Source organism: Vidua chalybeata, chromosome 12 (genome assembly GCF_026979565.1).
Source record: "Vidua chalybeata isolate OUT-0048 chromosome 12, bVidCha1 merged haplotype, whole genome shotgun sequence".
NCBI lineage: Eukaryota > Metazoa > Chordata > Aves > Passeriformes > Viduidae > Vidua > Vidua chalybeata.
In genome coordinates, this window is record NC_071541.1 from 6,887,081 (window position 1) to 6,914,023 (window position 26,943).

Sequence of the window (26,943 nt, forward strand, 5' to 3'; positions counted from 1 at the left end):
ACATCGCGCTGCCCGCTGCACACCCGGCCGAGCGCGGCCGGGGCTCGGGGATCGAGCTAACCCCGACGGGAGCGCCGGCAGCGGGCGGGGGCAGCCGGTCGCTGCCGGGGCGGCGCCTGCCGGGCCGAGGGGCGGGTGAGGGGCGGGAGCGCGGCCTAGGGGCGGCCGCCGGGGGGGCGGGACGGGCCCGGACGGGGCGGCCGCTGCTGCCGCGCACTCGGGCTGGGCTGCGCCGGGCTCCGCGCCGGGAGCGCTGCCATGTTCGGCCGCGGCTCCCGCAAGCGGCTCTCCAGCCGCTCGGTGAGTGCCGGGGGGGGGGTCCCTCGCCCTTCGCCCCCCGCCCCGCCCCGCTCCAACCTGTGGCTGTGTCCCGCCGCCCGCTCCGGCAGGTCCCCGCCGCCCCCATGTGCCGCTTGCTTGGGGTGCGTCCCCGCTCCAGCCCTTCCCCTGCGCTCTCCCAGCCGTGCGGGTGCCTTTCCCCCGGGCGTGCCCCTTTCCTGTCCCCCGGGTGCCTGTTCCCGTCGCCCTCGTCCCGCAGCCGGCGCTGACTCTGCTGTTCCTTGCAGCTGACGGCGTCGGGGGAGCCGGAGCGGGGCCAGCCCTGCAACACCTGCGGGGACCAGTGCCCGGGCTTCGCCCTGCACAAGTGGAGGTAAGCCCCGGCGAGACCCCCGCCTTTCCCCCGGCCCATCGCCCCCGTCCCATCGCGGTTCTCCCTTCCCGGGGCTTTGCGGCGCCCTCCCAGTTCCGTGCGCATCCGGCGTGCAGGTGTGGCTGCTTTGGGAGGGCTTGTGTTAGTCCGAAGCGCGTTGCCCACCCACGGTGGGGGTTCTGGGGACACGGGTGGGCTACCCCCACACAGGTATGCCCGTGGCCGCCGCCGGTGCGGGGCGCAGCAGGATCCAGATGCGGGACCGGGGTAACTGGTTTGGCAATTACCAACTCGCAGCTTCTCCAGTGCGGTCAGGAGCTCGTCCTGCTGCTCCGGGTCATGCCAGGGGCTGAAGCCGCCCTCACCTGTCAGGGACAACCTGGGTGGGGTGGGAAAAATGAGGCTGAAGGGGTTCTTGCGGTCTGCACCAAACCGCTGCGTGAAACTCCGGCAAAAATGGTATTTTTGGTTATTTCTGTTGTGTCTCTTTACAAACCTGACAGTGCCGGTGCCTGCTAAGCGCAGCAAGCCCTGGCCTTCTCCTGGGTCAGCCCTTTCTCCCCTCCCCAAGTTCTGCTGCGTCGAAATGAGTTCCTGTTGGTGTGCGATCTGGGACTTGGTGATATTAAATCTGGGCTGTTGCTCCTGGGAGCTCTACACAGCCTTAGTAGGCCAGGGAGCCCTTGGCGACCTTTTAACCTTATTTTCAGGGTTTACCCTTTTCTCCAGCATCTGCTGTGCTTGGCGTTCCTCCAGCCTCTGCCCTACTTCTCAGAGCTGTGTCTCACCAGATTAGAGCTTGGATTCAGAGCAAGGATGGGGATTGATATATTCCTGTTGAGTTGAATCTTAATGTTTAGCCTTGCAAATCATTGTTCCCTTCGGCATTTGCCCCAGGGTGTGGTGGGACGGGTTCCATAGGCTGAGGTCTGCCCTGAGGGATTCACAGCAGCAGGTGGGGCTGGCCGTGGTCCTCTGGCTGTCCTGGATTTCCTCATGTCCCTGCAGAGCCGCTTTGTAATCCTTAAAAGTGCCAAGGAGAACTTTCAAATGCAGGATAAAAAGCCGTGGTCACCAACAGTATTTCTCCCTTGCTCCAAGGACTTGTGATGTGCTGTGCTGTGCTTCATGTTTCCTTATGTCAGAGAGCACATCTGTACAGTAGCTTTTGAAGAATTAAGTGAATTTTGATAGGATCCCACCAGAGGCCAAATGGCCCAGCAGAAGGGGCACACCACTGCCTGGGGAGTGTCAGATGAGAGGGATGTTGCAGCTCTTTTCAGATTGTGCTCTCTGCGTTGGCACACTGTGCCTCTAGGCCAGATCCTGCCAAACCCCATGTGCAGGAGCCTCCAGCCTGCCAGGACTACCCATAACCATCTCCTTTGCTGAGGGCCCCCAGACATGGGAGAGGATTTTTGCTAAAACAGTGTGGATTTTTCCAGCAGCTTTCTCGCAGGAAAGAAGTGGTTATGTCCCCTGGGGCAGGAGAAGGATGGGTTCCCTTTGGGTATGGGTGGGGTCAGCCCCCAGAGGCATTGCAGCCTTTGTGCTCCAGCTTTGCATCCCACTGAGCCGGTTAGACCTTACACCGAGTTTCCTTACACCAGGACTCGATTAGCTGAAAGCCCTCCTGCAGACATTCCCATTTAATTGCCTTGATGTAAGAGTAATTACGCAATTAAACCAAATAAAGGCAGTCTATTTGCCAGAACACAATAGAGAGGAAATGTGTTCATTTTTTAACTAGCCAGTGGTCTATTAATGCCAGGAATAGGTAAGCAGACAAATTATTCCCAGTAGTTTGTAGGTTGAATACATGCTGAGGAGCCTGTGCCCTCTCTGTGCAGGAGATGTTGGAGTCACGGATTGGTGGGGCTGCTCACCTGAATGAGACTGAAAAAAACAAGGGTTTGCAAGGAGATCCTCAGATTAGGGGTATAAATCCAGATCAATTGACCAGTAGAGATTTGTAAGGCTTTTTATAATCCTATGACGGCAGAGTTTTGCTGATAAATGTAAATGGGGCGGTTTTTGCTTCAAAGATGCAGAGTGGTGATAATGCTATAGGGAATTTATAAACTTGCAGACACTGAAGCCATTGCTGAGACAGGCATGGTCTATACCTAATGATGCTGGACTGTGTATTTTCTACTTACCTGTGATTTTAGGTGTGATCTGTGCAGGCACTCCCTGAAGGAAGCAGATTGCTTTGTTAGATGATGAAGATTCCTGTGTTCCTCTGTTTCCTTAACAGCCACTATTCTCGGAGATGGCTCTGAGCATTCGTTGAATTTATCATTCCTAGAAGCACAGGCATACTTCCTGAGACAGGGAAACCTCTTGAAAATAAATTGTATTCTGCAGAACTCTTTTCAGAATATGCCTGGTCTCTGTAGTGTAGGTGATGTGCAAAAAGATGACAGGGGATTGTTAAATAATTAAATAACGTCCCTGGTTTTTGAAGTTTGTGGAATCTTTGTAATTTTATTCTGAAATTATAATCCCACATTCAAGGTAGTGGGTGAATGATCCTGTAGCAGTGTCAGTATATTTAATGCTAATGTGATGGAAGCAAGGAATTGAAAACACCTCAGTTAAACTAGAACCCATCTAGAGCCTACATCTTACTCCCTCAAAAAGCTCTCTTCTGCATGCCACAGATCTCTGCCTCTCGTTGGGAGGCAGAAATTCAATTTTTAGTTTTAAAACATTTAGTCCCAAAGAGGAAAAAGAAACTGGTTTTTCCGAGAAGGTTTGGGGGCGAAGTCCATGAAGACACAGCTATCAAACTATAACCAGTAAAACCCTGAATTTCTCACGGGCTGAGCAGAAAAACGACTCCTTCCTCTCGTCTCATCACTTTCTGCTGTGGTGGGTTGTCAGCAAAGTGCCAAAGGACTGAGTTCATCTGTGTGGGCTCCAGTCTAGAAAATGGAAATGGCGTGTACGTAACCAAATCCTCATTAATAAAGGTGGCTTTGTGTGGAAAAAGGGAAATCAAATTCAATAAAAATTGAACTCCTTTGGAGTTGCTGTTTTCTAATCAGATCTGCATTACATTAAACTGTGTGCCATTCAGCTTGTTAACAAGCTTTGGCATTAAATAAAGCTGTCACTGGAGTTTGGTGAATGAATAGCCATTAGCAGTGTCTTTTGCATAATGTCTTGCAGAGAAAAGCCTTCGAGGGAGGTGGTCCAGGAGCAGGGAAGGGAATTTATAACCTAGTCCCGGTGCAATTAGTGTGAATATGCAAACCTTAAAGGTGACAAATGGTTCACTTTTGCTGCTGTTAAGCTTACTGTGAAGAACTAATTTCAGGTTTATTCTGGGTGAAGTAAAATTACAGCCTTAGTGCCTCAGTTAAAATAGTGGAGCCTTCGTGTTGGGAGATTGGCATGTGTTTAGCACACGGAACCATGGTTTGTTTGCTCCTGGAGAAAGCCAAAATACTCCTGCAGTTCAGCAGACCTTGCTGTTCCCTGCTCCCTGCCTTCTCCAAACCCACCAACTAAAAAGATAGATGCAGGACACCCAGGTCTCAGGATGGTGTTTGAGCTTGGTGTGAGGAAGGGGGGATGTGCCACCTGGTTTGCAAAGCCTGCAGAGGCAGTGGCATACGGCTGGTTTCTGAGGGAAGGAATTTGGATACTGTGACAGAGAAGACAATTTTAAAAATAGAGTCTGAAACCCTTTGGAGAAGTCTTTGTTGCCATAGTTATTCTTCTGGTTTGCAGAAGCATTTGAAAAGCAGTAATAAACATGACATGAAGACAAAGACTGGTTTGCCAGGGTTTTAGTTTCAATTTGAGATTATGTCTTACATCTTTTCTGGGAGCATCTTTTTCCTTGCATACGTCACACAATCTTTGTCCCTCGGAATCACATTTTGCCAGGGAAGAGATCTGCTTCTCTTCATACATTGCTGTCACAGGTTGTGCTCTTAATATCAGTGGTGTGTGTTTGTACAGCACACAGTGCCTGGCCCTTGCCTTTCAGGGCAAATTTAAGTGACCTGATGTAGTATTCAGTGATATTCCATATTAGCAAATTTTGCTGCACACAGTTGTTTCGAGCATTTATTTATTTATTTCCATAACTCAGCATCTTGCTATAATCTACTGCAGTTGGTCCTGCTGAAGTCTGATCTCATCTGGCCTTGTTGGATCAGGGAGCATCTGCAAAGACAAACTTCTCATCTTCTCAGGAGAGAGCTGCCTGGAGATCCCAGGTGATCAGCCCAAAAGGTTGTGATTGACCACTGGATCACAGAAACCTACGGACAAAGGAAAAGAGACGTGTCTCATGAGACAGTGACCCAAAATGTGGTGGTGGACCAGAAGCCCTGTGATGTTTGATGTTGTTGGGTGATGGTGCACAAGTCATTTTGCAACTCCCTTCTCTGCCTTGTTGACTGTAGGCAGGGAGTTGCTCGTGGCAGTGGATATTTGTTTTGTTTGTGAGTTTGTTCAGTGCTCTGGAGATTGCTGTGCACGAGCAGTGAGAAATTCTGTGTGTCTGCAGCCTTTGTCTGCATTCCTAGGGCTCTGATCCGGCCCATGGGAGGTACACCCCAGCAGGCTCCTGTATACATCCCTGGGTGCCTTTGGATCTCCAGTTTGCTGCCTAGTTCCTCATCCAGAGAGCAGAAACAAAAATATTTGTAACACAGCACATGAACAAATAACACCAAATTCTGAAGCATTTGTTTCTACTCCCAAAAAAAAAAAATAGTACAGATTATTGCTTCCATATGTTTTCAGCATTTCTCATAGGTTATGTCTCTTCCACATACACACTCCCAGCTTTTCCCTGGCATGAATAACAGGCTTTGTGCCTCTCTTCTTTAGGATTCAGCTATTCCACACTTCCTTGCATGTTTATTTGAAAGGATTTGGAGATGTGAGAATAGCAATACCTTATCTTGAATAGTCTGATGTTCCTGTCACTGCCATGGTGAATTGTACTGGCCTGGAAGGTTTTAGAAAATTCATCATTTTGCAGTTGGGAACCTGCTGAAATGGGCAGAATTCAGCCAGTGCAGGTCTAGCCCAGTGCAGATCCATCACAGCACTCCTGAGGTGAGTCCCCAGGGGCTGCTGTCCCTGGGGGACCTGTTCCTGTCCCTAGGGCTGGGCAGAAGTCACCTGCTTCCCATAGATACCCTCACCCTGGCAGAGGGGATGCAACAAAAAATCAAAGGCTGGTTTTGTTTGCTGATTTTAAAGCCTTTCACAAAGCGGTTGGTATCATTAGCTTGTTTTTAATTTATTTCTTGTGTGCTTATTTGGTCACAGGTTCAGAAAGGAGAAGCCACTCCCTGCCAGGTTCTTCAGTGACAGTCAGTGCCCTTCAGCCCCTGTGCCCAGGGTGGTTTGGTGTGGGTGGCTGTGTGCACTGGGGCTCAGCTCAGGGGGATGCTGCACTGTGCACTTGGCTTGGCATCAATGACTTCAGCTGTCCTATTTTCTTACACCTGAGAGATTAAACACTTGTGTAAGTGTTTGGAAAATCAGGTCTACTTTTCTGGGGGGGCCTTTCACCCCCATAGTAGTAGGGAGAGCAAGGGTAATGAATGATGGCTCGTGCTGCTCCCACTGTTCCAATAGCAGCTTTACCAGGGGCAGCTGGGCCACTGGGATGGGGGTTTGGGTGGATTGTGGTGTAGTTATCAGCTTTGCCCTGCCCTGGGACAATTCTTTTCCTAAATGTTGAGTGCACAGTTACATTTAAGGAACTCCCAACCATTTTTCCTGACTTGTGGGTTCCATTTCTTTGTGCCCTGCTGCTGAAACAGCACTTGAAACAGCACTTAAGACAGCCAAGACTGATAAGGTATCCTGTTTGTGTTGGCTGGGAGACACAGTATCCACATTACCAGAGCATTACAGTGTCAGAGGCAGTGTTGTCCCTGGCAAAAAGCCTAAAATAAATTCTTTAATTTTTTGTATGCGATGTACAAAAGAGCAGGTGAGGTATGTATTTGTTTCCGGGCAAGCCCAGGGAGCCTGTTTGAAGTCCTTTACAAGCCACTCAGGATTGTATTGCAAGAACTCAAAGGCGTTTGGACACTTGTTGATTGAATTTCAGCTGAGCACAGAGCCCTGTTCTGCAGCTGCTCTAACTGGAGCTGCTCTGCCTAGCTCCATTGCCACTGAGCCGCTGGCAAAAGCCAGAAAAGCAGAATTTCTCCTAGGGAACAGGCAATGTGGGTAGATTTTCTGTCTGTTTTGAAGCAGCCTTGTGCAATTCTATTTTTATGAATGGTGTGAAAAAACACTTATAAGCTGTTGCAGGATTTGAGCTGATTTTGTGGGGTTTATTCTGTATCTGGTGTGATTGTGAATTACACTGATGATGGATAGCTGTCTGCAGAGCAGACACACTGAATTCTGAGTTTGTGTGATATTTTACTTCTAAACAAATAATTTTAAAATTTGGTCGGCTTGGGTTTTTTTTTTTTTTTTTTTTTTTTTTTTGCACTGATCTTTTTTGGAAAGTGACTACAACTGCTTCTTGGTATGCAAAGAGTAGAAGTTTACCTGCCTGGTACGACACAGTGGGGTTTGGCATCCCGAAGGCAGAATTTGGCTGGCGAGAACTTTGCTGGTGCCTCAGCCACGGGGCTGTGCTGCCGGACACTGGCAAAGCACAATTCCCTCATGGAGCCTTTCGAGATGGATTTGCCCAGGAGAGACCCACAAAACTTGGAAGCAGGATGGGTTGGCTTGCACTGAGATCTCCTAGAAGCAGACAGCTGTTGGTGCTGGGGGCTGCAGCCGTGGATTTGGGAACTGTGTAGGCTGTGATTTAGTGGGACGTGGTGTATGATTGAACAGCGCAGTGCTGCAGGATGTATAATGTCCTCAGCTCCCTGTGCACCCACCCCAGCCCAGGGAAATGGGTTAAATCGCTCGTTGAAGCCTCTGCTGAGCTGATGAGAGGGAGGAGGTGGGAGATGCAGAGTTGCCCTGGTCCTGTGACATGCAAAGCTGAGCTGTCATCCTTATCCCCTTCCCGAGCCGTCCCGCCGGTGCCCCTGGCCGGCCGCACGGATCCGCGCTCCCCCGGGGATGCTGTGCTGCGTGTGGCCTGTGCTGGGCAGGCAGGAAAACTCCTACTGCTTTATTAGAGGGTTTGCAACAGGCCTTTGTCCACCAGCGTGGTGTGGCGTGAAAGAAAAAGCTGGCAGCCACCGCTTTGGTGGGATAAAGGCTGGAACCCGGCGTCCCCGCTGGAGGGGCCGGGCGCAGCTATTTGGTTGACGCCCACTGCGCGCTGCCCTCCTCTTTGTTGCTCTCGGCTGTAGAGAGTCTGTTCAGTGTTTTCAAGAGTTTTTCTTTGGTTTTGTCCTTTTTCTGTTTGCCTTTCAGAAGTCAATCTGCAGTCTTTTAGACTTTTTCAAAGACATTCTCCCCCACTCATTCCCCACCCCCTCCAGTAATCCATCCTTATTACACCAGCGAGTCACTCTTCAAATAAATGAATTGCGTTTTCATTGTCTGGCTCCTAAGTCTATCACCGAGTTTAAGGATGGCCGATAGTATCAGCTGAGACCTTTGGCAGCTGGCTTTGCAGTTTGTGGTGCTCATTTGGCTATTTGCTTTTTTCTCCAATGAATAATCTCCCAGCCCTGGTGGTGGAAAGCCGGACCCTTCCTGTGCTTGTAGCATCTCTGCGGTCACTATCTAATGTTGAAGGAATTTGTAACATTAGCAGAATTGTCTGATGTGAGGAAAACTAATTTCAGGGTAAACCTCATGAGCATGGCTGTAAAGAACATTTTTCTCATGCTTGCAGACCCCAGACATGCTTCAGTGCAGTCCCAATGGCCAGAACCTTTCTCAGTTCCCCAGTGCTTGGGTCGAGAGGTGTACAGAAAACTCAGGGTGCTCCTCTCTGCTGCTGGAGAGGCTGTTGGTTCCCACGTGCGGCTCTGCTCTTCACAGGACCCTGATACCAGAGCTTATCACTTGGAGAGCTCAGTGTGACAATTATTCTCACTGCGCAGCGAGACACTTTGTACTCAGCCATTGCAGCAAGTATTTCATCCCCTATCCATTGCCCTTGTGTGGATGCTGCCTCTGAGGTGATAAAAAACATAATGGCTGCTTTTGCTGATAAGGGGAGTGTGTAAGTATAATTACTGAAATCCCTATGCAGAGCTCTGTGGATGGATGGAGAGTCCCTCTCCCTGTGAGGAGTTCCTGTTGCTCTGGAGCCTGTTGGGGAGAGCATGAGCCTGCAGCTCCTGGCAGCTGAAGTGGGAGCTGCTTGGACACAGCTGTGAGCAATTAGTAAAGGATGTCTTCCTCCCTCCCTCCACTTTCTTTCCTCCTCTTCTCTTTGAAACCAAGTCACAGGCTCCAAGGAGTCCAGAGGAGAGCTCAAGCAGTTCAGGTTTGAGATGCTCCTGGACCAGCTCAAAGGTGGCCACAAGCGGCAAGGTGAAGGTCTAAGGATCCAACCCAACTTTGCAGGAAGCATACTGCAGCCAAGGATCCAGAGATTATTTAGATCAAGCCAACAACAACAAAAAAAATTTTCCATGGCAGCAGTAACCATAGGAAACCTCCTCAGCATGTCTTGGGTGGTTCCTGTTTCCCTGCCTTCATCTGTTTGCTTTGCAAGCGGAGCAGTGGTTGCAAGTGCCCCTGGTGTCACCAGGAGTGGCCCATGGGCCCTGCTGTCCCCAGGGTCTTGGCAGCCACACTAGGGGTTGTGTCACTGCTCCTTGATTTCTCTTTTGCTCTAGTTGGTAAAAAGATGCTTTGAGAGGCTTCTTTAGATGCCATAAAGTCTCAAAGCCACTTCTTTACCTGGTGTCAGCTCACAAATGTGCATTTGATCCTTAAATACCCAAGGCATAAAAGCGAATTGTCTCCCAGGGTCCAATTCTTCTTCTTTTCTATAGCGCCTTAGAAAGATACTTTTATATTCCCTCTGGCTCAGCTAGTGATGCTTGGCCTTCAACCAAGACAGGGAATCTAGGACAAGAATCCCTGAATGCTCTGAGAAGAGCAAGATGAGAAGTTATAAAAAACCACAGCATTTTGTTGGCGGAAAAAAATGCTGGTAAAAGATTTTGTTTAAAAAAATAATCTGGAATATTTTTGATTAGCTTCATGTGGACACATTTACAGGAGGGTGTAAGAGGAGGCTTGTTTTCCTGGGTAGTGCCTCCTCTAGGAAATCCAAGCTGTGAAGTGAATACAAATGCTGGAAATTGAGAGGTTTTGCAGTGAGTCACTGGAAGGGATGAGGAACCAGTTGTTCTGGTGTGACTGTGCTGATGACAGCCAGCTCTTTGACCTGCCAGGACAAAGTGACTGTGTGGAAGCACCTGAGGGCTTGGGCATCTCAAGCCAGCACCCAAGGGTGCTTGGATCCCCCTGTCTCCCTCCCTCCAAGGGCAGTGTGGAGGTGTCCTCACGGAGCTCTGCAGAGCAGATGGGCCCTGCTTGCAGTGCCAAGGTATTGCAGAGAGACAGGTTAAAAAAAGATGTCTCCTTCTGTGGGAGCATGACACAGAGAGGGAGAAAATACATTGTGGTGCCAGGAACTGGGATTTTGATGCTTGTGTAGCAGACAGTGCTGCTCTGACCTCTCCAGGCTGTTGGGTGCTTGTCATGGCAGGGTTTGCTCTGTGGAGAGAGACCTGGCTGCTCTTTGACCCATCTGCCTTGGGTGGAGGTGGAGCCCTGTGCAGGGATGCTGCTGAGCTTGGTGTCCCCTGTCTTGCCCTGACTCTTAGCAGATGATTTAATACCTGTTTTTGCAAAACTCCAACTCTACCAAAGTCAGACTTTTGCTTGAAATTACACATTTGAAGAAGTGGAAGCAGGATGGGGACAAGGCTGATTCCCTTTCTCCTCTCACCTGTCAAACAGTGGGAGCACTCATCACATTGCTGTGGCTGGGCCCTAGTACCTGCATTTGATGCCATAAAGGCCACGTGTTTAAAGTGCAGCCCCTTTAAATGTCAGATGTGAGAAGAACTGGGACGTGAGAAGACAATAAAAGTTAATATTCTAAAGTCAGGTTTGTGCAGCATAGCTTGGATTTTTAATATCAAGTGCATAATTTATTACAAGGTGTAGCAGTTCGAAATACATATATTTGAATATGATTTAATATTATCTTTCCTTTCAGTAGCAGGAACAATGCTGCTTTACAATAGAAAAATGATTTCATATTGCCACGTGACAGTTTCAGCTTGTACCTCTAATAGACGTGTGATTTGCTGAAGTGTGAAGGCTATCTGATAAATGCATGAATAATAAACCTATATTGTTTGTTCTGATCTCCCTTTGTCATTTTCAAGTGTATAAATAAAGCATTTTCACATTGGACCCCGTGCAGTTCCAGCCCAGACTTATTTACTTTCTGCTGATGTAACTTGGAAGGGACATGAATCTTTTAGTCTGACAGGAGAAATCAGGTGGCATCATTATTGCATGTTGCGCTCGAAATGATCAAATGTAATGTTAATAAATATTTTCCTAAGAAAAGTTATAAGTATTTAAAGAATATTTTTAAACAAAGAAGAATTTGTCTCATGTACAGCAGAGGGCACTCGGCATCGCTGCTGTACTACTCGGCTGCTGCTCCAGCTGCCCAAAGGGGGAAAAAAATCCCTGTGCTTAAATTATAGTTTGAAGAAATGAAATACTCTCTGTGTGTTTGCTTATAGAGGGGTGTGAGTGTGTATATAAAAAGACGCAGGGTGGCGTATATATAAAAATAATCCCAGCCCATAATGTAAAACTTAAATATTCTTAGTGGTTGCTGAAGTTAGGTGAAGCACATGTTGTGTTGATTAATGCTCTGCCTGCTGTTGTGCTGAGCTTCAGAGGGGACTGAAGTGTGAGAGGAGAAAATGAAGAGGCCCTGGCTAATGAAGGGTTGCAGTCTTCATCTTCTTGAGGGCACAGAGTCTGGAGATAGCCTAGGATGTTGGGAACTACCTAAGCAAAGGAAACATCTTGAAAGATGGATAATATTGGAGGGTGAAGAATTAAGAGTCCTTCTGTGTATAAAAGCAGTAGATCTGGGAGCTTGGGGGTTCTGTGCTGGAGTTTGCAGTGCTGAGGTCTCGTTCCCAGCAGCACCAAAGCTTGTGGAGCTGCAAGGCTCTTGTGAAAGTCCCTGGGATTGTTCTTATCTTTACTGTATAAGTATCTGTGTAAGGAGATTTAATATATTGAGGTTTGTGCCTGGAGCAGAAGCAGCCCTAGCCCTGAGGATGCTGTGTAAGGGCTGGATGCTGGCTGGAGTGTTGTTGGTTGGAAGATGAAGCACCTGCTTGCTGGAGGAGGGACCCCATCCTGGAGGTACAGAGGTGTGTGCTTCAAGGTCCAGAGATGATCACAGAGATTGGTGCCATCTCATCTTCTGTAATAAGTTTTTTCCAACAAAAATGGGCTTTTTTCATTTTGTTCCCTTTAGCTAATTGCTTAGACACTGCCAAGGTACTGCCAAGGTGTGTTTCCAGTTTAACTCTTAGTGCACCTTGTGTTTTTCTTTTAAGAGGGAATAAAGAACTCCAAAGCCAAGTCCTTGATCAGCTTTTGGCGGCATTTTAGTGCTGTTAAAGTATTCTGTGCAGTTGGATTTTGTGCTATGCTTTGGGTGATGTGTTTCATGGTAAAAACCATATAATGCCATGCTGAATTGTCAGATTTTAGTAATTAATTCAAGAGGAATTCAGATTTCCTCCTGTCTCCCCCAGTGAGCTGCTTGCGTTGGGCTTAATCTAAATCTCTCAAAGCAGGGCTCCTGCAAGAGTCTGGAAATGTCAACGCTGTTGTATAAAATATGGGTCTGGTAACAAGAATGAGGGTGCATGTGGTTCAAGATAACCAGTTTATGCAAAATACACAGCTGGGTAGATTTTGCTAGAGAGTATCTGTGGAGTATAATGATCAGAGAAATATGAAAATGCCAGAGGGGCTTTATAATAATGGGTGCTAATTATGATGAAATGGATTTGGGTGGTAGGGAGTAATCCAAGATTACAATAGTAAGGTTTTCTTTTAAAGTAGCTCCTGCTATTTGGGAGGGCAGCAGAGCTCCTTGTTACATGGCTTAAAACAGTCTCTCCATGGGATTGTCGCAAGCAGCGTTCGCCCTTGGCTGGTTATTTCACAAGCGCTTGGTACAGCTCAGACATGACATATGTGAGTAATTTCAAGGATACAAGCTGGCCCACGTGCTGCAAAGCACCTTCTCACTAGCATAAAGATGCTGTTATATCATTGTGCCTGGATAATTACTTTTCTGGAGGTGTCACTGGAGCTGGGCTCTGGGATGTGGTGTTTTGTCCCATTATGGTGGTTCCTGGTTTGGTTCCTGGTGGTTTTGGGGCTGTGAGAACAATATGGTGCTGCCACCACCAGTTAAATGCTCCTGCCTTCTGCTGGGAAGTACTGGGAAAACGCTGCTGGGAATAAAATGTTGCAGTTCTGGGATTGGGACCAAAAGCAAGTTGTAACACCACAGCCTGGAGCACAGGATCCTGGTTCTGCCCTTCTGGCTACAGGTTTTTGGGCAGGAGCACATGTGTAGAGCCAGGCACGTATCTGCTCGTGCTGTTTGGCTTTTCCTTTCTTGTAAGGATTTGCTGGTCTTTTTTCAGTGCTGACCATGCCACAAAGCACTGGACTTAGCACACAGAGTGCCTCAGGTACTTGTCTCCTTGGGAAACAGTGGTTGTGAAACGTTTTGTTGCTGTTAACAGAGATGTGGCAATGCAGAACTTGAAAAGCTGCACTCCTGAATTGTCCAGCCTTGTGCTGGAGACCAGCAAGCCTTGTGACTCACCTTAGCCAGTGTCAATAGAAATGAAACTATTTAAATACACAATTAAAATATGTTGTTATGTTAGCATGTGGACCTCCATGCAAGCTTGCTCTCTAACTAGATCAATTAAAGGACCCCCATGGAAGAGATGTAGGAGGCTGGTTAAAAAAAAATCCCAGTCTTAACTGCTTGTTTGCTGCCAAGTAGATTTTGGTCTGAAGTGAAAGGCATAAAGGCACCTGGGTTTGGGGGATTTATCTCCACTTTGGGACTCCAAAATCTTGTAGGCAGTGAGAAGAAATGTGTTAAAAAGATGCTGCATTCTTCCTTTCAGGGGATGAAATCCAGCTGCCCTGCGTGCTGGCACACAGTGCCCGAGCCCTGGTAGCAGAAAGGATTGCTAGCCATGGCTAGCACATCGTAGTGATTCAGCTCCGCCATCTCCTTTGGCTTTTCCAGATGATCCAGGAGCTTGAGTAGTTCATAAACGGAGTGAGTAGCCAAATGGACCAATAAAAGGAGTTTGTGGAAAGGCCCAATATATTTTATGAAGAAAGAAATGGATCCTCTAATGCGAGGGTTGTGTCTTGTAAAATTTTGCAGGGCTGCAAGTGCTGTTAAACACTGGCTTCCTGCTCCAGCCGCTCCTTGGAGCGCACGCAGCAACTGCCGAAACTTTCCTTTTGACCTGAACTCTTCCAAGTTTGGAGTGAAATCCTGACCTTGGGGAAGTCATGTCATGAATTTCCCAGGGACCAAGAAAGTGGTCATCAGTGCAAGACCTGTGATAACAGTCTTCGAATAAAATCTGTCTGGCCTTTGTGGGATTTTTTTTAGGCAATGTGAAACACAGCTTTACATCTTAATGCTCTTTGATGGCAACAGCAGCAGCTGGAAGGCCAACATTTGGCCTGACCATGGTTATTGCTGGGAAATGCCTTTGTGTGATCCAGGAAAAGTGAAGCTGTTGGATGTGAGCAATGAGCGAGTTTGCAGAGTGGGATGCTGCGTGCACGCGCGGTGCTTCCAATGATGGCAACCCAAGGGGTGAAATTTCAGCCTGGCACAGAGGGCACAGAGGTGATCAATGATTTAAATCCCACCTCTCCCAAGCTGTTTAAAGGGTTTGAAGCTGGCTGTAGCACAGGGAGCTGGGGTGCCCTGCCACCTCAGGTGGCACCATCTGTAGCTGCAGAGATCTCATCTCACCATGCCATCCTGAATGCTGTAGGATGGGGAGGCAGCAAGTGAGGCACAGCATCACTGGATGTGGCATTGAAAGGATGGGCAGAGAGCTGCAGGAAAGCAGAAAACAAGGATCTTGCTATTGATTCATTGTTTTCTGTGTCTGCACAGGAGTGTCTGCAGCTTCGATCTTGATGCTAGACAACCTGTGAGATTTTCAACTAAACCTTTCTTAGTATTCTCCTTATGTAGTTTGAATTTATTCTGATGGACTGCAGTGATGTGGTGGTGCTCAAGCCAGGCTTGAGTTTCTTAACTGATAAAAATTTTATTGCATTTCTTCTGTCTTGGCCCCAAAGAGCAAAGCTTCAGAGCTCAGTCAATCTTAGAAAATTCCCTGTCTTATTGATCTGACATCTTCTGAGAAGGGTTTCTGCTGCACCCAGACTTTAAAATAGGACAAATTCCCAGTTTCCAACCTGCAATTAACTTTGGCTTCAAAGTCAATGTCTTTGGTCCTAAATGCTGAGCAGTGACAAATTTTGGGTTGTCTCCCTCTGCACAATGACCACGGAGACAATGCATGCAGGTGCCTGGCCTTTCAGTGAGCCAGGGATGGGGTGACCCCAACTGCAACCCAAGAGAAGAGTCCAGATTTTAAGGAAATGGCATTACATTTCCCAGTCTCTGGAAGTCTTTATAGTCAAGGGAGGATTACCTTTGGTGATGATTTGGTCTTTCCCAGTTCTGGAGAGCTGGCTTTGCTAAGATCTCCTCACTGGGAATGCTGAGCTCCCCTTCAGCTTCATGGGAACACAACAGTGTCTCCTCTTGTGGACAGAGATGCTCAAAAAAAGGGGATGTGGGACTGAATTAAGTTGCCATCATTTGGCTACCAGGCCCCTTCCTGTGAGCCTTCTCAAAGGCAAAGGTTGGGTTTTACTGCTGGAGCTTGGCTGCTGCTCTCACTTTCCCCATGGCCACCTCTTGAGGGGATTGATGGTTGGTTTTGGCAGGAACTGTTTTATTTTGTGCTTGGAAACACAGTGATCTCAGCTGTGTGCAGGTCTGCGTGAGGCTGGGTATTAGAGCTGCTTTGATGTCTGCACTGATACATCTTAAGGCAGCTCAGGATGATTTTATGCAGTAGCCCTAAGGTGCTTGCACAGAAAAAGGTGCTTTAGAAATGTAAATTCTGTTTGAAGACAGATTTTCCTCTGCTGTTCTCTCTCAATTCAGGATGAGGCGGTAAAAATGTAGCATTTAATTAAAGTTTGTAAAGGTTTGGAAATGAATTGCCATAAACATAAAGGATGTAATCAAATGTCTGCCTAATCCCCACCTTAAGGGCGCATTAAACGCAGAAAGAATATAGTATGTTAGAGACCAGGATTGAAAAGTGATGAGGATTTGGGAGTAGATCTTTTTTACCTGAAGCTTATAAATTATTTTACTTCAGGCTTAGGGATTTAGACATCTACGTACAATAGAAAGCCACGTAGCAGCCCAATTCTCAGTCAGCACAGCTGGCATCATTCTACTGAGTCATTTCAGCTACAAATCCATACGGCACAGCCCTGTGACGCGCGTTGCAGCGCACTGTCCTGACGGAGTGTGGCATGGGAATCGTTCCTCAGTTCATCACTGAGTAGGGGGCTGCTTCTCTGAACTCAATAGGTGATTAGATAAAAGCACCTAACAGGTTTTCATTTGTTGGGGTAGAACAGGATGAGGAAGGGGATGTGGCATTGCACAGTGTCAGCTGGGAAGCTGGGCTTCCTTGGCTGCAGAGATGCCTTCTGCCATCTCCAGCTTCAGTCTGAAATCAAAAAAAAAAAAAAAAAAAAAAAAAAAAAATCAACCAGTTTTTGTCCTGAAAAACTCAGCAGGAACCAAAGGCTGTTATCTCCCTGAGATATTTTTTTTACCTGTGACATATTTTATTTCTCTCTAGAGAGATAAAATCAGGACACATTGGAACTGTCTGGCTCCAATTGCCATTCCCCCTGTATCCATGAGAGCCAGGCATCCCAAAGATCTTCTCTTTCCCATGGAACTGCTGGACCCTGAGGCTACCCCTTAGCAGTGCCCTATCAGCAGGACCATGCTGTGGTTTTGGTTTGCAGTTAGTGACATTTGGCATTGTTCGGTTTTGGGTAGAAACCAGGCTGAGTTCTGTGGTCCAGCTGTGATTCCTGTTGTGGTCTGTATGGAAATCAGGAATATTTCTCTTGGTGGAGAAAGAGCACAGAGGTGTCACCAACACCCCAGCTAGACCCATGTCTTGTGACACTTCGCTGGTGGCAGTAGAGCTTTGCATTCTTTGGGACCGAGGCTTGAGGATGTGGGATGGAAAGGGCTGCAGGGAGTTGGCTCTCATGGATCGTGGTGGAGATGGTGATGACAGCCCTTAGAGGAGCAGAGGTGGTGGTAGGCAATTGCCCTTGATGGTAGGTAGAAGCAAGGAACCAGCAGAGGATTAACTCATCCTCTAACTGACTGGCAGGAAAAGAGCTGGGGTTAAAGGGAAGGGGCCAAAATACTGGTGGCAGAGCTGAAAGTAGCCTGGTTAAAGGTAAAATCAGTCCCATGTCTTGTACTGCAGGGCCCCATGGAAACGGGGAGGGCTTTCTTTTTCTGTTGAATTGGGCTCTATGCCAGGTGAAAGAAAACATTTTCCCAACACCAAATGGAAAAATGCAAGGCAGACATCTTAAATGAACTGTTAAAGGAATAGAGCCGTGAAAAGAATACGTTTGCTGTGCACTGGGGTTATGGATTTAACAGATTTTTTTACTATATGCGACCTTTGCAGTTTGTAAAAAGTGAAATCTGCTGCAGAAACTCAAATTGTTTCAAGACTGAAGGCAAACCTCAGGTTTCATCACTGTTCCTGGCCTCAGCTTCACTCAGGAGGAATGGACAGTGTATCTCTGTCCTCCTCAAGTCTTGCTGTGATTTTCCTTTCTCTTTTAGCCCTCTCCTTGCTCTTTCTACAGATCATTGGCAGTTCTGCTCATGCTTTAAAATAACCCAGGCTAAAAAGTGTGATCTGCATTTCAGCGATTTTTGATTACACCCACGTCCTATATTTATTGCCGTTTAAATCATCTATGTTAGTTTGAGATGTGTTTCTTTTGAGCAAGGCAAAAAAAACATGACTCTGTTGCTAACTGTTGCTAAGGCAAAGAAGATATTTATTCATCAGGGCACTTCTTCAGTGCTGTGAGGATGGTAGCCATGGAGGAGGAGTGGAAGGAAAAGAACGGTTATATATTGAGCCCTTTCTGTTATTGTTGTTGGCCTCTTGCCATATCTGCTGATGGTCAGCAGATGTCTTTTTTCTCCCCTCCCAGCATTGTGCGTCTTGGATTAGAGGTGCAGTTTGGGTTATGGTGCAGGGCAGCTGGTCTGAGGAGCCTGGTGTGAAACCCAGAGGGTCCCTGGGATTATCTGCAGGGCTTTAGAGAGTCCATGGTCCCACAGGCGTTACGAGGCTCCCATGTTTTGTAGCTCTTTCCCCTCAGTCTCTTCAAAGACACTTTCTACTTCCTGCCTTCAGAATGTCCTTTTAAAAAGTCCCATCAAATCAAAGCCACCAAGAGCCAAAAATTATGCACATGGTTGTGTTCCCTCCCAGAGCTGCTGCTGGGGGATGTGCGGCAGTGCTGTTAGCTGGCTCTTGCCAAGCAAAGAGGTTTTCCTTTCAGCTGTCATAGCAACAAGAAAATATTGTTTTGATGGGGATCAAATTAAAAATTAAATTTGTCTTTTTCCTAGTAAGCAAATTGCTCACTCATGAAAAATATAAATCACTTTGATCAGGGTAGATGTCTTTTTAAGCACCTCTGTGGAATTCCAAAGTGAATTCTGCAAACGCCTCATGCCACGTTATGGCTCTACTGGGTTTATGTAGTGTTCCATGAATCTGAGCTTTATTTAATATTAGACTTGGGTTGAAAACCTCCTTGGTAAAACTTCCTTGGTGCTTATAACCGGCCAAAGCATGTGGGGGAGAATTGGGGAAACAGGTCTGAAAAGTGTCCGGAAGCAAAAGGAGTGACTCGTCAAATGTAGCATTTCTATGTTTTTAACTAAAAAACCAGACAAGCAGACATTAATTTGGTGGTTTACAGGATGCTCTGGTTCTTGGAATGCAGCGGTGAACACAACCTGAGAGTGGAGAGGAAGGGGGTGAGTCAGGTAATGGGGAGTGTCTGTGGCAGTGCTGGGGAGAGAACAGTGTCGGTCTCTCACATGTGTTCCCACACCCAAAGTATTTCCAGTTTGGAGACTTTCTAAGTCATGGTGAGTTCCAGGTATTAGGTGTCCCTGGGTGCCTTTCTGTCCTATAAGTTATCTCCTTCCTTTGAGCCCACGTGGACTTGTGGCATCCACAGCATCACTCACCGTGGCTCGGTGCCCCTGCATGGGGGACCACCTTGCTGAGGTTGCTCTGAACCCAGGTAACTTCCTTCAGCAAGGTCACACCATCCAGGTGGGGAAGCAGAAGGGGGGGAAGGACCTTCCCAGACTGCCCACAGGCCCTTGCCAGCACCAGAGCTGCACTGATGGCCACATTTCTTCTCAAAGCAGTACTTGGAAATCTCTTCCAGTATTGGCTCATAGCATAACAGCAGTTGCAAATTTACTCAGCCTATCTCATTCTCTCATCAGTTTATCTGTAATAAAGATTCCTAATAGATAAGGAAGAAGCTTTGTGGTTGGATGTAAAGCAAAAAAAGGAAAAGGGTTTTCTTGGAAAGCATTTAAACATCACAGACATTCTTCTGCAGAAGTGAACAACCCCCTGTCCAATGTTGTGCAAATAATTGGGTTTGTTTTGTTCAAAAGTCATCCTGATAGCACAGATGCTTAGATGGTTTGTGGATGTAGCCAAGTTTTTTGACTGCATGAATGACTCTGACCTGACATCTGCAGTGGAATACAGTATATTGAGGGCTGCAGAAGTCCATGGTGCTTTGATTGAAAATGATCTCCCAGATTTTGGTAACAGAGGGAGGCCAGGAACTTCCTACAAGTTACATGGGGTGTACAAAGTCAAGCTGTCTGTGAGAGGGGCTGTCCCTTTGGCTGTGTCCCTTCAGCTGCTCTCGAGGCAGGCTCTGGCTCTGGGTTGCCAGAAGCAGGGGAAGAGGGAGAAACCATCTAGAAAATAACCATTTTATACCAGTGACTGGTGGGCTTTGTAACATCTGAGCTCTCCACGTGCCCAGGCCTTGGTGCAAAAGTGCTGACTTTTGTAATGACTGTGCCACACTCTCACACACTCTTGCACACTCAAACACTCACAAACACACAGAGTTACACACTAACACATAGACATGCTCACACACATTTTCCTCTTATATATTTGAAAAAGCAATACTAAATTACATCTATAAATGGCAACATCTGTTACGGAAGCCTGGTCCAGGCAAATTACTGCTTTCGAAAGTCAGTGCAGATCCTCCTGTGATTCACTTTTGTGCTTGCCAGAGTCACATCATACCCACAGTGCTTTTTTCCAGCTATGATAGGTGTGTCTTTTTTCTTTTACACCCACATCAAATTCCTAAAATAAGAGGAGTGTAAAAGGGAAAAGTAACTGGAGTTTATTTTCCTCTGGAGTCCATGGGGCTCTGGAAGTTATTATTAGAGGTGAAGTCATCACAGAGGAGGCTGTAGCCCTTGGGGAGGGGTGTGGGCGATGCTGCTCTTGCAGAAAGAGGGATGGTGGAATCCTGGGCCAAGGGGACACAGGCACTAGTGGGAAGGCTGGAGAAATCCCTGTCTACACCTTGTCCATGTCCATGATTTTGGCTGGATTGGAGACAGTATTCTGCTGTGTGTTCCTCCTCCAGTGTGGTGGCTCTGGCAGCAGAGCAGAACTGCCCTGGGTGCTCCAAGCTTCACCACGTCTGCAGCACCATCCCGTCACTGGCTTAAAGTGCCCACACCACTATGGTAGCTGGATGGAGCTATTCTTTATTTTTACTTCACATAAAAGAGTTGGATCCTTGTTACCTAGGAAACCAGCAGTCCTAATTATAAGGAGTTTGATTCACTGGATGTAAAATGCTATATGATTCTCCCTTTTCTCTTTAAAAAATAGGAATTAAAAATGCATTTCATAAAATGATAACCCCTTTCCTAATGTGAGGTTAATGTTGAATGTTTAGAGTATGAGTGGTATCCTAGAAATATAGAACATGACAGTTCTGCTGTGTCTGTAGTGGTGAGCCAGGCTGGGATCAGCAATACCATCCTTTGCTGCCCACTGCTTGTGCTGAACCATGGCTGCCTTCAGGCCAGCACTGAAAACAAATCAAAGTCATTGCATTCTCTATGATTTTCTTGAGGGAGGGAGGGTTGGGTTTGGTTTGATTTGATTTTCGGAGATTTTTTGTTTGGTTTTGTTTGTTTGGTTTGGGCTGTTCGGTTTTTTGGCTGTTGCATCATGTGCAGCACGGAGAGAGGAGATAAAACCAGAGGGCAGAAGTGAAAATATCTCCTGCCGGGAACTCCAGATTGCAGCCAGGCAAAGAGCTCAGCACCGCTTGGTGCAGAAAGGATTAAAGTCTGTGCAGGGCTTATGAATAGCCCCATTGAGCAACTGCTGGACTGGAAGCTAAGCAGTTGGCTAAAGTGTTTTGCCAGATCTGCTGGAATTTGCATTTTTCAGACAGCAGTGAAATAATATTATGGTTTACAACAAAACAGGATGCGAGTCAATATGTAAATGCTGAATAAAGAATGCTGCGTGTGTGCAGAGTGGCCTTTGCAAATGGTCTCAGAGTTCATCCTCCCCAACCCTCTGTCCTTTGAGGGCAATAGCTGAAAACTGCAAAAATTAGGGAGCGTTTTGTGCCTTGGCTTTCTGGTTTCCTTGATGCATACAGCAAGGGGACCATCCCATGCCGGTCAGAGCATTGGCTGTATTTGGGTCAGGAAGGTTACCAGGAGAGCAGAGATTTGCACATGGAATTTATTATTTTATTCCATTTTTAGAATGTGCTTACTATGGTTTAAGGCTAGAATTCGTCTTGTAACACAGATATTTAAATCCTGGCCTGGAACTGTAGCTAAGAGGAGAGCGTTTAATACTTGCTAAATCCCTGTTTCAAATAAACATGTGAGAGAGCAGCTTTCTGGTTTATTGGTGAAGAAACAAAGCTGATATTTTAGAATGTATCCAATTAAATTCTGCAGAGTGGGCTTTCATGTGAGGATAAATACATTCAGTGCCATGTCCCTTCAAGCATGAGAAGCAGGGACTGATGAAGAGGTGTTTAGCTGTAACTTCATCCATGGTTTTGACAAGGACTTTTTCCAGCCCTGGGTGTGGTCACTGACGAGCTGGGAGCCTGTCTTCCACCAGGGAGTGGCTGGCATGTTCTGGTTATATGGCATCATGGAAGGAGCAAGGCTCATTTTGTTAAATTTATGCTTGGAGTTGATGATCTTAAGGGTCTTCTCCAGCCGAAATGATTCTGTGATTGCCACCCTTGGTTGGGTCTGCATCACATGGATGAGAAACCAATGTGGGAACTGGTGGGTCACAGCAGCTCAAGGCCTTTGCTGGGGGATCCTGGGCTGCCTTGTGGTCTCTCTCCATGGGCTGCACCCTCTGAGGCTCCAGCATCCCTCTGGCACATCCTTGTCAGGATGCTCCTCCATGGGAGCGAGCGACTGAACAACCTGGGTAGCGGAATGCTTTCTATCCAGGGCAGCCCAAGGGTGGTTTGATGTGTTACTGACCTTCGCTTTTGTGGGGATGATCAGCACCGCTGGACACTCTTTTAAGGCCTGGGGGAATACTTTGGGAGTGAGGCAAGCAGCATTCCCGATTTGCAGGAGTGGGATGGGTGCCTGCACCATACCTGTGTGCAGATGGGATGAGGGAGCTGGAAACCCTAAGGATGCTCATTCTGCCAATGGTTGTCAGTTAATGGGGTCCTGATATCCCTGATTATGTGGCAAATTGTGTGCTTAAAGTTGTATGCATGAATGGTTTATCAAAGGCAGCAGAACTGACTCCTGTAGTCGGTATTAGGCATGTGTTTCAGTGCCTTGTTGAATTGTAGAGAAAGCAGCTAACCCCAGCCAGGACTTCAGCTGGGCTTTTTCTGGACTGAAAGAATTTTTCAGCCTTTTAAATACATAAGGATTTTCACAAGACATCCATCTCTGGTTTTAAAAACCCATCAACATGGTATAGCCTATCAATGTCTGACAGCTGTGACCAGGTAAGAATTACCATGTCTTGAAGAGAATTTATGAAGCCACAAATTACCTTTTACCCATTGAAAATTAATGCAATGCTAGTGGTTTTGGACTAACACAAAGGAACCACAGTACTTTTTTTCATAGTACTTTTTTTCATTTAACAATCAGCTTGTGACTGATATAATTTTTTAATGTACACCTCCCCAAATGTTTGGAATGTATAACTATATATTGCACATTAAAAAAATTATAAAAACCATTAGGCAAGAATAGCATATTAAAATGTATTTTACGTGTTTTTCTTAGGCTCAGTTGGCCATATGTTAAAATAAGCTTCAGCAATGGCAACAATTCTTGTTTGAGATTATGTCTTAATAAAATAGTATGTGGGTGGTAAATACAAGCAGATACATTTCTGCACAGGAACTGGGATTCAGCTATTTTATATGATGCTTATCTAAACTATCCCCACTGAGTAGCTTCCACCTGCGTCCTCTAGGTTTAGAAATGGTCCCCTTCCCACTGGAGCCAGCAGGCCCTCTCCAGTGGTATTGGTAGAATGTGCCCATGGGGTAGATGGGCATCCCCAGGGGCATGATACAGAGCTGCTCCTCTGAGAGCATCTTAGAGCTCCTGCATCTACTAAAACCCTTGGTAGATACAGTACTGGGACAGCAGGCAGGACCTGCAGGGCTCGGTGCCTCACAGAGGCTGTCACGTGCAGGGCTGGATGCAGGCACTGGGAACATCCCACCCTGTTCTCCAGCATGACATGGAATGGTTGGAATGGGGAGGATGCCAGGCAGGCTGGATAATAACTGCATTTTCACCTGACACTGTAGTAGTGAGGTGCCATGCAGCAGAAAATGAACAGTTAAGTCTGCATTAAAGAAAGTGAGCGGTGACCTGGTGTCACTGTCACCAGTCTAAGGGTCAGGATGGGGACTGGCTCTACCTGGGGTCAGTTTGGAGACCGTGCCATCACCTTCTGTGGTGTTCCAGCCCCTCTGCCTCCCACCTCAATGCCAGACCCATCGCTGTGCTATTTATCTTCACTGCTGATCATTTACTTCACATTTATTCAGGATTTAAAACTCTGCGGCCTGTTTTAATTGGTGGGGCTGCAGCATTGTTGTGCTAAACTCAAGACAGATGGTGCTTGATCAGGGACCACACACAGAGACCACAGAAATGGTGCTGGCCAGTCCAGCCAAGCAGGGTCCTGTGTGGATACCGGTGGGTGGGAGCCAGCCCCAAGTCAGGGATGCTTTGCTGAGCTGCCTTAAACACCCCACATGTGGGGAGAGGCAAAGGGAAGGGGCCATGCTGGATATATTGCCTCTCTAGCTCGCCCACCTCTGTTTTCCCCATGGAATGGAGTTTGTCGTAGAAGAGCAGTGGAGAGTCTGCCAGGTGCTGCTCCATCACCTCGTGGGGAGCCTGTCACTTTTGCTGGAAGGAGGGGCTGGAAGGGCCCTGCAGTGCAATGGCTGAAGTGCTCTCTTCCCCTTGAAGGCAGAAGAGGGAGAGAGGGCAATGCCAGGCAGAGGCTTTCTAATGAGGTAACTGTGTAATGATGTAATTGTGGCCAGACAGCATTAGCTCAGTGCACCAGTTGCCATGGCATCTGGCACATGTTGGCATGAGGGCTGGGATAGCACTCTGCCCAAATGCTCAGACAGTTTGTCTCATTGCTTGGAGCCCAGGAAGGGGCACAGGGATGATTCTCTACCAGGGGATTCCAAAACTTGTGTTCTTCTGCAGCACCTGCCCCAGGACCCCTCAAGGCATCACGCATCAACCCAACCCATGTGGCTGTAGTGGTGCTCACTGTGCAGTCACTGTGTCAGTGTCTCTCTGCACACCCTGACAGCTCTTCCTGCTGTTGTTGAGCTGAGGGTGAGGAAGGTGTAGTCCTGGCTTCAACAAGGTGAGGTTCCTCACAGGGCTCTCTCAGAAGATGCTGGTAGAAATTAAAGGGAGGAGCACTTCCAAGGACTTATGAGGATTGGTGAGTGAGCTGGCGGGGCTCAGCCTGGAGAAAAGGTGGCTCAGAGAGGCTCACTCTCTACAATTCCCTGAAAGGATGTAGTGAAGTGAGAGTCAGCCTCTTCTCCCAGGCAGCAAGCAAGAAGACAAGAGGAAATGGGCCTCAAGCTGCACCAGGAGAGGTTTAGACTGGATATTAGGAAGTAATTGTTCACTGAAAGGATTGTCAAGGGTTGAACAGGCTGCCCAGAGAAGTGGTTGAGTCATCATCTGTGAAGGTATTTAAAAGCAGACTAGAAGAGGCACTCAGGGATATGTTTTAGTGGTGGGCTTGGCAGTGCTGGGTTAATGGTTGGACTTGATGATCTTGAAAGTCTTTTCTGACCTAAATAATTCTGTAATTCTGTAAACTTGTTCTCTCCTTGAGATGATTACAAGCACCATGGGCACATGTTTGTTTGGTGCCTGCTTTGCAGCTGGGCTTTTTTCCCAAGGTGTGTGGGTGTCCTTCCTTCTGCCCATGCACCAGCTATTGGAGATGTAGGGCAGAGTGTCCTGAAGAGATGGTCTTGCAACTGAGAACATGTTGATGACCTCAGACTGTGAGAGGACATGATTCACCAGAGCCCTCTGATGAGATTAGATATTTAACCACTTGAATTTCTTGAGACCTCTGAAGAAGGAGGAAGCCACTGGTGAACAGACTTGTCCTCTCTTGTCCAGTCCTGCAGGCAGGCAGTGAAGCTGGTGGACAGTGTTTTTGTGAGCTACCAGGAGAGCCAATAGAATGTGCTGACCTTGTGAAAGTGCGGGGTGGTGCAAAGGCTTTCTCATCTCCCTTATGGAAATTGGTTGGCAAGGAGAAACAGTTCTGCAATTAGAAGTTCATCTGTCTGTGACTCGGTTGTATAAAACACCTTCACACCTTCCTTGGACTAAATGCAAGGTAACAAATGCTGGGATGCTGACAGCTGGATTAAGGGTGATTATCACAGGATTTCAGGGGAATTAACGTGACAGTAAAATCAGAAGAAACCCTGGGAAACAGTAAGAAGTACAAGAGGAGTAGACCCATCGTGTCAGTCTGCCAAATGGCTGAGTGCTTGGTGTGGTCCAGTCAAAGCTGCTTGGGAAACGGGAGCAGATCCAGGGCTGTGGACCTTGGATACATGACTGGATGGGAAAGGCAGAGTCAGATATCTGTCTTGGGGTGTAACTCACCCAGTGTGAAAATGCAGTCCTGGATTGTTGGTTGTGCCGCAGCCAGGGTGCTGTTATGTGCATTTTTATGAGGCTTTTTATCTAGAAGTGCTTTTTCTCTCGAGGACCCTTTAAATTGATTTTCCACACCAACTTATTTTTATAATTGCATCATGTTTACTGATTCTGGTTCATGAACTTATAACATCTGAATGCTGTAACTGCGAGGCAGCCAGCCTTTCTGGGGGGGCTGCCTTGAATAAATACAGTACAGAGGAACAGATAAAGTTAATTAATTAGCTTGTACCGAGCCTCAGTAACGAAGTGGCTCACAGGGTGTTTATCCAGGGAGTTGCACCTTGCCCTGGGCTCTGCCCAGGGACAAGCAGAGAAGTAACCTTATTTCAATTGGCTGCAAGTCTGCTGGTGCAAGATGAAAAGCAGCAGAGTGGAGCCAATGTTCAAAGCTGAAGTCTGAAATCTCTAAATAGAAAATTGAAGTAAACAGAATAATAAAAAGAATCTTTATTGAAATTCTGATAAACAGCTGAAGTAATGCAGATGAAAAGTGAGAGATTTTGTTGTCATTAGTGAAGGGTTAGACAGGATTTTAGATAATTTGATTGTGTAGATTTTTTTCTTTTTTTTTGTACTAAACTCATTTGAGTTGCCTGGTCAGTCATTCAGGGAATACCATTTTACTGGGGAATATTGGTTTCCATCACATCAGCTGCTGATCTGTGGTGCAAATCTCTTGCTGTAGTAGTGCAACTACCATTTCACTCGATTCCTCTGGCAGGATTCCCTCCAACTGTGGGGTAAAGTGGTGACAACAAAGCAAAAATCTGTCCTGACCTTGCCACAGTCAGACATTTCCCCTCAGAAA

General features: G+C 47.1%; 1 protein-coding gene across 1 annotated transcript in view; it reads left to right on the top strand.

Annotated features, from left to right (window-relative positions):
* The first annotated feature begins 225 nt into the window (after positions 1-225).
* The window catches only part of PRICKLE2 (prickle planar cell polarity protein 2), a 103,947-nt gene continuing 77,229 nt past the window's right edge, over positions 226-26,943 (top strand). Inside the window, exons 1-2 of the mRNA XM_053954028.1 lie at positions 226-300; positions 567-652. Of these exons, the coding sequence (XP_053810003.1) occupies positions 259-300; positions 567-652 (128 nt within the window). The 5' untranslated portion in view covers positions 226-258. The remainder of the gene's footprint in view (positions 301-566; positions 653-26,943) is intronic.